Here is a 15,064-nt window from a genome sequence, read left to right on the forward strand (position 1 = left end):
AAGGCGGTCGGTGTGTGAGTGTACTGAGTAACTCATCAACCTGGGATTTGCGGCCTACCGGGTAGCATCGTCAACTCTCGTTAGGGCCTGTGTGATGTTTTGTGGCACCTAGAGAAAGACGATGGTGACAGGCCCAGTAGTGAGAATAATGCCCATTAGGTTGGGGCATTAGAACTAGACATTACTGATGATAACAGTCCTTTAAATGTAAATATAGAGGACAGTGTGTATATATATAACATTGTGTAGAAATCCTGTTCAGTTGTATTACAGAGTTCTGATTGTGTCATAATTTACTGTACTGTCATTGTTCACTTTTACCCTTGACACTGCCTACATATTTATATACACTGCTCAAAAAAATAAAGGGAACACTCAAATAACACATCCTAGATCTGAATGAATGAAATATTCTCATTGAATACTTTGCTCTGTACAAAGTTGAATGTGCTGACAATGTGATGTGTTGTCAGCACATTCAACTTTGTATAGAACAAAGTATTCAATGAGAATATTTCATTCATTCAGATCTAGAATGTGTTATTTGAGTGTTCCCTTTATTTTTTTGAGCAGTGTATATAAATATGTAGGCAGTGTCAAGGGTAGAAGTGAACAATGACAGTACAGTAAATTATGACACAATCACACAAAAATCATAAATGGAAATCAAATTTATTAACCAATGGAGGCCTGGATTTGGAGTCACCCCCAAAATTAAAGTGGAAAAACACAATACAGGCTGATCCAACTTTGATATAATGTCCTTAAAACAAGTCAAAATGAGGCTCAGTATTGTGTGTGCCCTCCACGTGCCTGTATGACCTCCCTACAACGCCTGGGCATGCTCCTGATGAGGTTGCGGATGGTCTCCTGTGGGATCTCCTCCCAGACCTGGACTAAAGCATTCGCCAACTCCTGGACAGTCTGGGGTGCAACGTGACGTTGGTGGATGGAGCGAGACATGATGTCCCAGATGTGCTCAATCGGATTCAGGTCTGGGGACCGGGCGGGCCAGTCCATAGCTTCAATGCCTTCATCTTGCAGGAACTGCTGACACACTCCAGTCACATGAGGTCTGGCATTGTCCTGCATTAGGAGGAACCCAGGGCCAACCGCACCAGCATATGGTCTCACAATGGGTCTGAGGATCTCATCTCGGTACTTAATGGCAGTCAGGCTACCTCTGGTGAGCACATGGAGGGCTGTGCGGCCCTCCAAAGAAATGCCACCCCACACCATTACTGACCCACTGCCAAACCGGTCATGCTGAAGGATGTTGCAGGCAGCAGATCGCTCTCCACGGCGTCTCTAGACTCTGTCACGTCTGTCACATGTGCTCAGTGTGAAACTGCTTTCATCTGTGAAGAGCACAGGGCGCCAGTGGCGACTTTGCCAACCCTGGTGTTCTGTGGCAAATGCAAAGCGTCCTGCACGGTGTTGGGCTGCGGGCCCTCATACCACCCTCATGGAGTCGGTTTCTAACCGTTTGTGCAGACACATGCACATTTGTGGCCTGCTGGAGGTCATTTTGCAGGGCTCTGACAGTGATCCTCCTGTTCCTCCTTGCACAAAGGCGGAGATAGCGGTCCTGCTGCTGGGTTGTTGCCCTCCTACGGCCCCCTCCATGTCTCCTGGTGTACTGCTGGTGTACTGGCCTGTCTCCTGGTAGCTCCTCCAACCTCTGAACACTACGCTGACAGACACAGCAAACCTTCTTGCCACAGCTCGCATTGATGTACCATCCTGGCGGAGATCCCACAGGAGACCATCCGCAACCTCATCAGGAGCATGCCCAGGCGTTGTAGGGAGGTCATACAGGCACGTGGAGGCCACACACAATACTAAGCCTCATTTTGACTTGTTTTAAGGACATTACATCAAGGTTGGATCAGCCTGTAGTGTGTTTTTCCACTTTAATTTTGGGGGTGACTCCAAATCCAGGCCTCCATTGGTTAATAAATTTGATTTCCATTGATGATTTTTGTGTGATTTTGTTGTCAGCACATTCAACTCTGTACAGAACAAAGTATTCAATAAGAATATTTCATTCATTCAGATCTAGGATGTGTTATTTGAGTGTTCCCTTTATTTTTTTGAGCAGTGTATTTTCCTGTTAGCTAAATAAATATTTGTTTTAGAAGTACCACTGTCTCATTGTTTGCATTGTTGCATCTGCCTACCTGTTAACAACTGCAAACCCTGTAGTTACACCCCTGCAGCATGCTCTACACCAGAACTGTACAGAGGTGAAATAGCAAATAACAGTATGTCTATATACACTATATAAGTGCTATATCTACAGTCATGGCCAAAAGTATTGAGAATGAGACAAATAGTAATTTTTCCAAAGTTTACTGCTTCATTTTTTGTAATGGCAATTTGCATATACTCCTGAATGTCAAAGAGTGATCAGCTTAACAGCAATTACTGTACTTGTAAAGTCAATATTTACCCAGAAAATGAACTTTAACCCCCAAAACACATTTCAACATCATTGCAGTCCTGCCTTAAAAGGAGCAGCTAACATCGTTTTAGTGATTGATCCATTAACACAGGTGTGGGTGTTGATGAGGACAGGGCTGGCGATCAGTCAGTCATGATTAAGTAAGAATGACATCACTGGACACTTTAAAAGGAGGCTGGTTCTTGGTATCATTGTTTCTCTTCAGTTAACCATGGTTACCTCTAAAGAATCACGTACAGCCATCATTGCACTGCACAAAAATGGCCTAACAGGGAAGAGTATCGCAGCTACAAAGATTGCACCTCAGTCAACAATCTATCGCATCATCAAGAACTTCAAGGAGAGAGCTTCCATTGTTGTCAAAAAGGCTCCAGGTCGCCCAAGAAAGACCAGCAAGCGCCAGGACCGTATCTTAAAACTGTTTCAGCTGCGGGATCGGACTACCAGCAGTGCCGAGCTTGCTCAGGAATGGCAGCAGGCTGGTGTGAGTGCTTCTGCACGCACTGTGAGGCGGAGAGTCTTTGAGCAAGGGCTGGTTTCAAGGAGGGCAGCAAAGAAGCCACTTCTCTCCAGAAAAAACATCAGGGACCGACTGATATTCTGCAAAAGGTACAGGGAGTGGACTGCTGAGGACTGGGGCAAAGTCATTTTCTCTGATGAATCCCCTTTTCAATTGTTTGGGACATCTGGAAAACAGCTTATTCGGAGAAGAAGAGGTGAGCGCTACCACCAGTCTTGTCTCATGCCAACTGTAAAGCATCCTGAAACCATTCATGTGTGGGGTTGCTTCTCAGCCAAGGGAATCGGCTCACTCACAGTCTTGCCTAAAAACACAGCCATGAATAAAGAATGGTACCAGAATGTCCTCCAAGAGCAACTTCTCCCCACCGTCCAAGAGCAGTTTGGCACCCAACAATGTCTTTTCCAGCATGATGGAGCACCTTGCCATAAAGCAAAGGTGATAACTAAATGGCTCATGGAACAAAACATAGAGATTTTGGGTCCATGGCCTGGAAACTCCCCAGATCTTAATCCCATTGAGAACTTGTGGTCAATCATCAAGAGACGGGTGGAAAAACAAAAAACAACAAATTCTGGCAAAATGCAAGCATTGATTATGCAAGAATGGACTGCTATCAGTCAGGATTTGGTCCAAAAGTTGATTGAGAGCATGCCAGGGAGAATTACAGAGGTCTTGAAGAAGAAGGGGCAACACTGCAAATATTGACTTGCTGCATTAACTCATTCTAACTGTCAATATAACCTATTGGTACTCATAATATGATTGCAATTATATTTCTGTATGTGATATAAACATCAGACAAACACTAATAAAAACCAGAGGCCAGCAGATCATGTGAAAATATAATTTTGGTGTCATTCTCAAAACTTTTGGCTATGACTGTATATACAGACTAGACTGTTGTTCACGGTTGAACATGTGCTGGAATTGAAAAATCTAGAGCAAATATGTTTGTTCATTTTTGTACTGCAGGGATTCAGAGTATGGGATATATACACTTTATCATTACTACAAGTCTTCTCTGATACCCAACAAGGACCTTGTGACAGGCGAATAAACTCCATGATATTTGATAATAAGCATCTTAGACTTATCACTGGTAAGAGATGTATATTAAGTAAATGGATTGATGGAAATAAGTATCAGCTGTACGGACCACAAGACTGTGTTAAGCCTAATTCTTTTTAATCCCTTTATTACTGACCTTGTGGATGGGATTGAGGGTAAAGTATCAGTCTTTGCTGATGAGAGAAAACTATGTAGGATATTAAAAACTGAATTTAACAGTATAATATTACAAAACGATCTGGATAAGATATCTAGATTGGCAAACACTTTTTAAGATGAGGTTTAATGTTGATAAATGTAAAGCACTTAGTCCAGAGTAACCAAATTACTGCACATACATTACATGGAAATATACTCGGAAGTACAGAATAGGAGAAGGACTTGGGTATTCCGGTTACACATAAGGTGAGCAGCAGTACTCAATGTCAGGCTGCAGCTGAAAAAGAAAACAAGATTTTAGTGTGTACAAAAAGAGAGCTAAAATCCTTGTATTAACATCCCTCTATAAACCTTTTGTAAGACCACATCTTGAATATGGGATCCAGTATTGGGCTCCACATTTTAAAAAGTGTTTCAGAAAGCTGGAGTTGGTACAAGGGCAGGAAACTAGATTATTACATAGGATGGAAGGCCTCGCCTATAAATGAGGTTGGAAAAGTTGGACTTGTTTAGCTTAGTAAAAAGACACCTTAGAGGCAATCTCATTCTTATGTGTAAATACGTGTTTGGTCAATACAAAGAGCTGGCACATGACCTATTCCTTTCAAGGACCTAACAAAAGACCAGGGACATTGATTACATATGGAGGAAAGGCAATTCTGGCACCTAAACAGGAAAGGGTTCTTTAGGCCATGTGCCCACAGTAGCGTTTTTGTAGTGTTTTTACGGCGGTGAAAACGCTTGTAAAACCGTCTGCCATGGAAAGCAATGTGAATTCGGATGTGCTGTGCACATGATTCGCTAATTTGCGCGCCGAATCGCATTGCGTTGAAAAACGCAGCATGACCATTTCTACCGCGATTACGCTGCAAATTCGCGGCCATTGAGGAACATTGAAACGCAGTAAACCCGCAGGTATATGTGGATTTGCTGCCTTTCAATTAAATTCAATGGCCGTGAATTTGCAGCGTAATCGCGGTGCGTGTGGTACCCAGGATGAAGAGGAGAAAACAACTCCTCTTCATCCCGACTACCACACGGTGAAAAAAAGAAATAAAAAAGTTAAAAATAAAAAGAACCTGTATATTCACCAGTCCGGCGGCCCCCAGTCTGCTCCCGGCCACGTCCTCTCTCCTCAGCGTCCCGCGGTGTGCTGGCAGGACCTGCGGTGACGTCATTTAGTCAGCTGATGGTCACGCGACCGCTGACGTCGGCGGTCAGGTGATGGTCGCGTGACCATCAGCTGACTAAATTACGTCACCGCAGGTCCTGACAGTACACCACGAGACGCCGAGGAGAGATGACGTGGCCGGGAGGAGACCGGAGAGGTGACTATACAGATTTTTTTTATTTTTAACGTTTTAATTCTTTTTTTTTACTATAGATGCTGCATTTAAAGCATCTAAGTTGTTCACACATTATAAATCCATGCCGGTTGCATGGATTTATATTGTGTGACCAACTTGTCAAGCACTTTTCCAAGTGATGCTCAAAATCGCTTGGAAAAGTGCTTGAAAAAACGCATGTGAAAACGCATGTAAATCTGCATGCGTTTTTTTCTGCCAGAGAGAGGCAAAAACGCTCTGCATCAAATCTGCTACGTGGGCACATAGCCTTACAGTTAGAGCAGTCAGACAGTGGAATGCCCAATCACAAGAGGTAGGAATGGCAGATACTACAGTATAAGAGCATTTAAAAAAAGGCTAAATACTTTTTTTTTTTTTACAACAAATGGCATTATGGGTTGTAAATCTAGCAAAAGAGAATATATAACTGGTCAAGGAAAGCTGAACTTGATGGAACTTTGTTTTTTTTCAAGGTTCAATGTTAGGTTTAATATCAGTAAAGGATAAAAATATATACCGCGTTCCAGATTATTATTCAAATACTATTTTTCTCTGATTTTCCTAAATGATCGATGCAAATTAGTCAGTATAGTGTTCAAGTCATCAAATAAAAATCGAATTTTATTGGACAACCGTCCAACAGTATTTTTTAAAAATTAAAAAAACTCTTGCTTGAGGATGCTCCAAAGGTTCTCAATAGGGTTGAGGTCAGGGGAGGATGGTGATCACACCATGAATTTCTCTCGTTTTATGCTTATAGCAACCAATGACTCACAGGTATTCTTTGCAGCATGAGATGGTGCATTGTCATGCATAAAGATGATTTTGCTACGAATGGCATGGTTCTTCTTTATGGACCATGGAAGAAAGTGGTCTGTCAGAAACGCTATATATTTTTCCGATGTCACACATTCAAGGACCTTACAAGGGCCTACCAGCTCTCTCCCCATGAATCTGGCCCAAAACATGACTCCGACACCTTTATTCTGCCGTTGGGACATGATGGCCATCCACCAACCATCCACTGCTCCATCCATCTGGACCATCCAGGGTTGCACATCACTCATCAGACAAGACTGTTTTAAAATTAGACTTCATGTATGTCTGGGCCCACAGCAACCGTTTCTGCTTGTGAGCACTGTTTACAGGTGGATGAATAGTAGGATTATGCACAACTGCAAGCCTCTGGAGGATCCTACACCTTGAGGTTCATTAGACTCCAGAGGCACCAGCAGCTTCAAATACCTGTTTGCTGCTTTGTAAGGCTATGTTCACATTCCGAGTAATCATCCGTAAGAACTTATCCAGCACCATCAACTTTTTGCCCGGCTAACAAAAACTGATTTCAACTGGATCCATTTATTAATATTGAAGTCTATGGAAAATGGATCAGTTAATTAGTAGGGTTGAGCGAGTATGTTCTGTCCGAGTATGCTTGGGCCGAGCTCCGAGTATTTATAGCTGCTCGGTGATATGGTTGAATCGCTCCCGTGTGCATGATTTGCGACTGTGTGACAGCTTTATTACATGTGAGGAATGTGTAAGAAATAGACATTCCTCACATGTAATAAAACTGTCAAACAGTCGCAAATCATGCACACGGGAGCGATTCAACCATATCACCGAGCAGCTATAAATACTCGGAGCTCGACCAGAGAATACTCAGCGAAAGGGTTAATAGAACATACTCGCTCAACACTATTAATTAGCCATCCGTTTTCTTCCATTTGGAACTGTTCCAAAAAGCAAAAAACGGATCCTTTTTAAATGAAAGAAAACTCCATGGCTAATTAATGGGTCTGTTTTCCATAGACTTCAATGTTAAAAAAAGGGATCCAGATGAAATCCGTTTTTTTTTTTAGCCAGACAAAAAAAAAGTATCTGCATAACTGTTTTCAACGGATTGGTGCTGAATCCATTTTAATGGATGATTACTGGACATGTGAACGTAGCCTAATGGTATTTTAGCAGCTGCTCTCTTAATTTGATTAATTTGTCTGGCAGAAACCTTCCTCATTATGCCTGTATCTGCACGAACCTGTCTGTGTTCTGTATCAGCCACAAATCTCCTCACAGTACGATGATCACGCTTACGTTTTCGTGAAATTTCTAATGTTTTCATACCTTGCACTTTTTAATGCTTTTTGGCAGCAGAAAGATCCTTTTTCTTTCCCATATTCATTGAAACCTGTGGCCTACTTAATAATGTGGAACATCTTTCTTAAGTAGTTTTTCTTAAATTGGACTCACCTGGCATTTGAGAATGAGTTAAGTGATCCAAAGAGCTGTGAGACACAATACCATCCATGAGTTTATTAAAAAAAACAAAAAATGACATCTTTATGACACTTACTGTAAATCCAATTTGTGTAATAATTTGGCTGGTGGTGTACATGCAATTCATACCTTAAAGGGGTTGTTCAGATCTGAGATATTGATGAATAATGTTCTTTTGTCATGAATTCTTATTTTTCCAGGTTCATGCATGTTAGATGTCTGGCCCCTAACACGAATGATTCAGGATACAAGACAAGTCCCGCATTCTCATGATAGGTCAATAAATGTTGTTGTATATAACAAGATCTTTCATCAGGTTCTCAGTATCTGTTCAGAATCAGTCTTAAAGGTAACTTATTGCAAAGTATTTATTCAATCTGAAATATACTGTAAATTTATTAATAATGATATGTATGTCAGTAGACTAACTTTCTAACAAGATAAGCACACACTAGGGCAGATGTTAAAGTAGAAATTAGACATGTAAATTACTAGACAAATGCATATATATATATATATATATATATATATATATATATATATATAATGCAGACAACCTATGCACTTGCTACTGGGTCTGTGAAGTGTTGGGTCCATCCCCGATTATAGTCCTCACCACTCATTGGTAAAGTCAATGGACTTGCTCTCAACGAGCTTTGCAAAGATTCCTCTATCCTAGTCACCTCCAAAGGATTAACAGAAGCTACGGCTGCTGTAAAGTAGGGATGGGGCTAGTGGTAGTGAACTAGTGGGCTATGCGCAGAATTTAAAAGAAGAGTCATAGATGTTTTATGCCCATGTCTTTTTTTCTTCACTCTTGAGGAGATATGACTCTTTCTAGTTTTGGCTTATTATGAGATGCAAATGACGCGCCCCCTGGGACATATTCCTTTTTGAGGGGAATACCCGGCACCGGATCAGATGGGGGGTTGTAGTCTCCGAGCGGCTGTGACCCGGTCCCGTGCCCAGGGCGTCAAGCTATGTGTTATGTGGCAGTCCTTACTGATGTTATAAGAGTTCTTTTGTGTCGACTACGCCACCCGTTGTAATGCGGTCACTGTGGCCGCCGCTGCAGCAGGGTCCGCTGAGGCTGATGGTGGATGTGCAGCTTGGTGGGATAACCCCCAACGGGAGGGGTATAGCCTCAGAGGGGACAGGCGCAGAGGATGGGGGTTGTGGTGGTGCGGTGCAGCCGGCAATGAAGACAGACTCGGGTTGTGCAGTTAAGGGAGTTTACTTACTGCTGATGTTTCGGTCACTCCAGCTGTTAGTGACCACCCGAGCCGTGCTGCGTCCACCAGGTCCTGGATCCGGCCAACCCCCAAACAAGTCCGGAGCGTGGCCCTGAGCTCTCCCTCTGTCCTTTCTTCAGCCGTCCCCACCAGTGATCCACCTAGGTCCAGCTCCCTCGGGCCTTCTGTTGGGCAACCCTTGGCCTTAGGTTCCCTGACCCTCCATGTGGTATGCCTTCAGGGTGGATGTAGTGGGTGGCCGTGGCAGATGCTGCCCACAGCCTCCGGTCTCTGGCTAGGGATGTTTTTGCCCCCACCAGCTTGGGTTCCGGTACCCTCTTGCTGACTCCTCACCCGGTGCTCTAATTTGGGTTCTTGGGTCCCTTCAGTCTTCCCCCTCTGGGTCTTTCTCTTTCTTTCTCCTCTCTCTCTCTCCAGGGCTGCTGTTTCCTTCTCTGCAGCTGACTTGTTCTCAGCGTCTGACCCTGATCTTAGTTGGTGCCCTCCTTATATATCCCTCTATGTGTGAGCTCAGGTGACCAGCACCCAATGAGCTCCTATCACTACCCAGACTGCTCCCCCTATCTGCCCCTACACTACATGGGATGTACCACCCCCCTCCCACTCCAGCCAGGAACAGGCTCGGTTGTACCTGCACATTTCTAAGTGGGAGTACCGTCGGCCTGCTCCTCTGGAATGGGATGTATGTAGTGCATGCAGTCTATCTGAGCTCAGTTCCACACTCCTTCCTTACCCGGGAGTGGAATATCACACCTCTGGGTTGAGGTGCAATACCCCTGTAGCAGCCGAATCCTCAGGGTGCTACACAAATGTTGGAAATGGTGCTAAGGTAGAGGCACAGGCTTAATAGCAAACAACAAATGAAAAACAGTCTTAGTACCAATAATCTCCACCTGCTAGATTCCGGAATAGATGCCTCTCTTGTTTTACCATCTAAAAACGGTATTCGTTAATATCAGATGCTACACTGTCTCACCTCTGTTGGCCTGGAATAGACCCTCCTACAGGAGCAAGGCAATAGAGATTGCTTACGGTGTTTTCACACTGCGTTCATCACCACGTTCAGTGATCCAGTTGAGTCGTACATCCGAACTCCACACAAAATGGGATTCAGGCATATGCACCGACTGGGTCATTGACTATAATGGTACAGACAGTCACAGTGTCCTCTGTCGTGCATCTTTTTAGGGCATATACGTCTACTGGAGGCGGACACCCAGATGTAGTATACTTAATAGTAGACTGCATGTGGACGTCCGCCTCCAGTACGCGCATGCGCCCGAAAATGATGCACAACAGAGTACAAGACGACTCTGTCTGCACCATTATAGTCAATGACCCCGTTGGCTCAAATGCCGAAATCCAGTTTTGGGGTGGGTCAGATGTAAGCCCTGATGGGACGGACCACTGAACGTGGGGAAGAACGCAGTGTGGAAGCACCTTTACAGAAAGGCTTAAAGGAAAACCAAATTGTCACGCATATGTGGTGGAGAATGAACTAGTAGAACTTTATCCCTAAAGTCCTGGTGCTGTTACTTTTACATTTCCCCATCAAAACAAAATATACCCCTCGGGTCATTGAACAACAGTTGGCCATCCTCACAACAGCTGGGGACATGTAGTGGAAGCTATATCACTAACATTTTTGTATATTTCTGGCAGAAGAGAGATAAGTTTACAACTAATTTTGAAGACTCTTCTACTTATTGTAGGTTTGGGAAATGGAGACAGGTCATCAAATATATGAAATTAAAGAGGCTCATGGAGTAACGATTGAAGTGACTTCTGCTGATATTCATATGAATGGATTCCATTTTGCTACCGGAGCTTATAATGGTTTGTTATTTTTGTTTTCAAAAAAGTAGGAGAATGTAGATTTACCATATGTATAACTAAGGGAAGAGGGGATAGATGAAAACAATGATACTGTAAGTCCAAAAATTAAATAAACCTTTTAATTAAATAGAGAAGATTCACTATAAAAAGTGTTATATCTAACTTGGTGGGGTAGATCCTCAAGGATATGCAACAGAGTAATAACCGACACTACGCGTGCAGAGCGTACCTTCCAATGCGGAACTCTGAAGTCAAAAACAGCTGAAACAGCCACCCTCGTTAGCAGGTGCAGCACCTCCAAAGGAAAAACCCATAGGATCTCAGCCACATAGAAATGCACGGGATGGCACACTGCATGAAGTAAAATCTTCTTTTTATAAAAACATGAATGCGGGGGAGCGGGTGCACAGTCGGACTTGGACATGGCTGAGATCCTCAAGGATCCTGGGTTTGAATGGGTAGCTATTAGGGTTGAGCGAGTATGTTCTGTCCGAGTATGCTCGGGCCGAGCTCCAAGTATTTATAGTTGCTCGGTGATATGGTTGAATCGCTCCCATGTGCATGATTTGCAACGATTTGACAGTTTTATTACATGTGAGGAATGTGTAAGAAATAAACATTCCTCACATGTAATAAAGCTGTCAAACAGTTGCAAATCATGCACACGGGAGCGATTCAACCACATCAACGAGCAGCTATAAATACTCGGAGCTCGGCCCGAGCATACTCGGCGAAAGGGTTAATAGAACATACTCGCTCAACACTAGTAGCTATTATGCAATGTGCACAGGTAATGTTGGTGCAGCAGGGCAACAGAGATTGAGCTCCAGAGACTGTAGTTGCAACACGAGAAGCATAACTGGAATTATGGGAACCAATAAAGTAGAGTAAAAGCAACAACATAGCAAAGTGGTAATCCAGAAGGAAGTAGGGTATACTCAGTGATGTGGTTGAGCTCAGTTTCCTGCAGAATCCAATGCAGAGCAGATACAGTTGTATAGGAAAGTTGACTCAGTGGCAGAGCTGAGTTTGTCAGAATGTCTTTATGCAGCGCTGGCAGAGTGAAATAGCAAAGTAAACTGAGCTGCAGGGTTAAGTTTGTCAGAGAGTCCTTAATGAGTAGTAGACTGGTAGAGCAGTTTTGCACTGTAGAAACATGTATGTTATCCAGTGATGAGCGAACGTGCTCGCCACTACTTGGTACTCGCCCGAGCATCATGGTGCTCGACAAGCTCGGCGAGTATTTCCGGGTTGCTCGGACGGGAACTCGGTTCCCCTCCCTGCATGTTTGACGCTCTTTAGAGAGCCAATGAACATGCAGGGATTGCCTGCCATGCACTGTAATGCCGTAGCCATGTTGGTTGTGGGCATTACAGTGATTGGCTGGCTGCACAGTTTCATCAGGTGTATATCAGACCTGGCGCCGCCATGCTCGTCACAGTCACTCCAGATCAGACAGTGTAGGGAGAGGTGCTGCTGCGTCAGGGAGAGATTTGCTTGTGTATTAGGTAGTGTAGGGAGAAAAACCGTACATTACACATATCCATCTTAACAAACCGTCCTTTTGAGGACTAACTAATCCATCTGCAGAGATATCAGGCTGGCAGTGTATATAGGCAGGCAGGCAGTGTATATAGCAGACTGTAGTGCATATAGCACAAGAGGCTCCATATCAGTTCTGCCTTCTGCTGCTGTTAGATATTTCTGGAAATAGGCCCAGGTCTCAGGGGCCAGGAATAATTGTTTTTGCATCTTAATCCTCATTATTTGCTTAAAAAGCAATCCAAAGAACACGTTTTTTCTGCCCCATTTGCTTGTTGGCACTGCAGAATACAGCCAGGTCCTTTCCATATTACAGTGCTAAAAATCCAGCTATTTAAAACTGTGTTTTCTCCGTCACACGGATCACATATACGTTTTCAGAAAATACTGCCATTTCTGGCCTCCATTAAATTTTTTTTTCAGTGTGTCAGCACAGTTTTTGACACTGGTTTGTTGTTCAAAACAGTTACCTACAGGCCAGGTATTTAAAACTGTGTTTTCTCCATCACACGGGTCACATATATGTTGTCAGAAAATACTGCCATTTCTGGCCTCCAATAAAAATTTCTTTCAGTGTGTCAGTGAAGCAATTCACAGCAGTTTGCTGGTCAAACTACTTACCTACAGGCCAGGTATTTAAAACTGTGTTTTCTCCGTCACACGGATCACATATTAGTTCGCTCCAAACTCAGTCATTTGTAGTGAGCGTGGAAGATACTGTCCTCCATTTAAAATGGGCAAAGCACGTGGCAAGGGACGGGGAACTGGACGTGATGGTAATGGTGCATGCAGAGGCTGAGGACAAGGCCGTGGGTAAGCCGAAATTGTGCCACAACAAACACCCACATCTTCTCGGCTGACCTTCCAGTCCCAATTTCTAGGGGACCGCAGCACACCACTATTGAACCCAGAGCAGCGTCAAAAGGTTGTTGTTCTTAGTGGGGTTTTTCCTAAAATTGTCAGCCGTTGGACTCACTGCATACCCTATAACTGTATAGCAAACCCTCTCCTTTCTAATGGGAACATGTCGTACCTTGTTACTGTGGCCCTGCTCTATCTGTCTTTAAATTCTTAGTGGGGTTTTTCAAAATTTTGGCAGCCCGTGCAGTCACAGCATGGGCATTACCACTATAGGAGACCCGCTCCTTTATAATGGGAACATTTTTTTTACTGAGACCCTCCTCTATGTCTCTTCAAAGGGGTATTGGGTTGCGTCCAAATTTTTGGCAGCCCTTGCAGTCACTGGATACGCAATAACAGTATAGGAGACCCACTTGTTAATAATGGGAACAACAAAGCATAGCCGGCTGATGGCTATCTAACAATAACTAGGGCCGACTGCTGGCCTTTTAAGAATAGTAAGGGCCATCCGATGTCCCTATACAAATAGGCTTTATGACTTTCAGAGTCCCTCCATCATAAATAAAACAGGATGTGTCTGATGATGTATCACACACCACATTGCCAGATAAGGTTGTAAAATGTTAAAATGACATTTCCTGGTGAATGCATTTGTCTTAAAAAAAAACGTAAAAAAAACAAAACAATAGGATCTTTCTTTAGTATAAAAAAACAGCTTCATCAATTTAACAACAATGTAATCACATTGTTCAGCTCATGCACCTCCTCCTCCATCTCCGAAATGACCACATCAGTCACAAGCTGACAGCACTGCAGCACTGCCTTGGCCAAGTGGCAACAGGCTGTGCTGAAGATAACATGCTTAATGCCTAATTGACAAACCGCCCAGCGCTGCAGAGTTGTTGAAAGCTGTAACACAGCAGCCTGATCTGTGGCTCTCACCGCTGAACATACAGCCAGGCATGGTCGTGTGTGACAATGGGCGGAACCTGGTGACGGAGAAGTGACAGCCAGGGTAGATACGGTTTCCCTCTATGCCAGTCCTTTCACCGAGCTAAAGAATATGGCTGTGGTGAAATACAATTCCCACTGGGAAGATATTTCAGATTGAAAAACATTGTGCCCACCAGATGATTTGATTCTGAGGGCTAACCTTTCTCCCCCGCTCAAGATCCCCATAGCAGCTGCAAAGTTAGCGCTATCATGAACTCTCCTGAGGTAGAAGCCAAAGGATTCTCTGGTGGGACCATCCAACCCTGCCAAGAAGCAGTCCTGGCTAAGAAAAGTGTGTGGAAAGGTTCCCGGACACTCTATGGCTGCTTTTTTACTGAGGAGGAAACACACGCAAACACGGGGAGAACATACAAAGTCCTTGCAGATGTTGTCCTTGCTGGGATTTGAACCCAGGATCCCAGCGCTGCAAGTCTTCAGTGCTAACCACTGATCCAATGTACTGCCGTTCACCCTCTAATATCTAACAGGCTGGAGAAACTTGCACCTACTGCCACTCTATCTTCAGCTCCTTTGTGAGAAAATGTATTTGGTCAGCCACTCAGTCTACCAAATAAAATTACTGAGAAGGAAATTGGGGATGGCTTCGCTACTGGTACTGGGGGCAGTGCTAGTACCATGGTGTCGTACCATAGTTTGCTGGAAATATTCCAGGCTAGCAAGAGGCAAGCAAATTCCCACAGAAAAGTACCAGCATTAATATTCAGGGACCGGCGCTTGTAGA

The 15,064-nt window shown here is 43.8% G+C and overlaps 1 protein-coding gene across 1 annotated transcript in view; it reads left to right on the top strand.

Moving 5' to 3' along the window:
* The window catches only part of WDR64 (WD repeat domain 64), an 87,879-nt gene that overhangs the window by 24,574 nt on the left and 48,241 nt on the right, over positions 1 to 15,064 (top strand). Inside the window, exons 11-13 of the mRNA XM_073636895.1 lie at positions 3,960 to 4,086; positions 8,038 to 8,186; positions 10,803 to 10,926. Of these exons, the coding sequence (XP_073492996.1) occupies positions 3,960 to 4,086; positions 8,038 to 8,186; positions 10,803 to 10,926 (400 nt within the window). The remainder of the gene's footprint in view (positions 1 to 3,959; positions 4,087 to 8,037; positions 8,187 to 10,802; positions 10,927 to 15,064) is intronic.

Source organism: Phyllobates terribilis, unplaced genomic scaffold, assembly GCF_046119375.1.
Source record: "Phyllobates terribilis strain yellow unplaced genomic scaffold, ASM4611937v1 Scaffold_1__5_contigs__length_1240528914, whole genome shotgun sequence".
NCBI classification, from domain to species: domain Eukaryota; kingdom Metazoa; phylum Chordata; class Amphibia; order Anura; family Dendrobatidae; genus Phyllobates; species Phyllobates terribilis.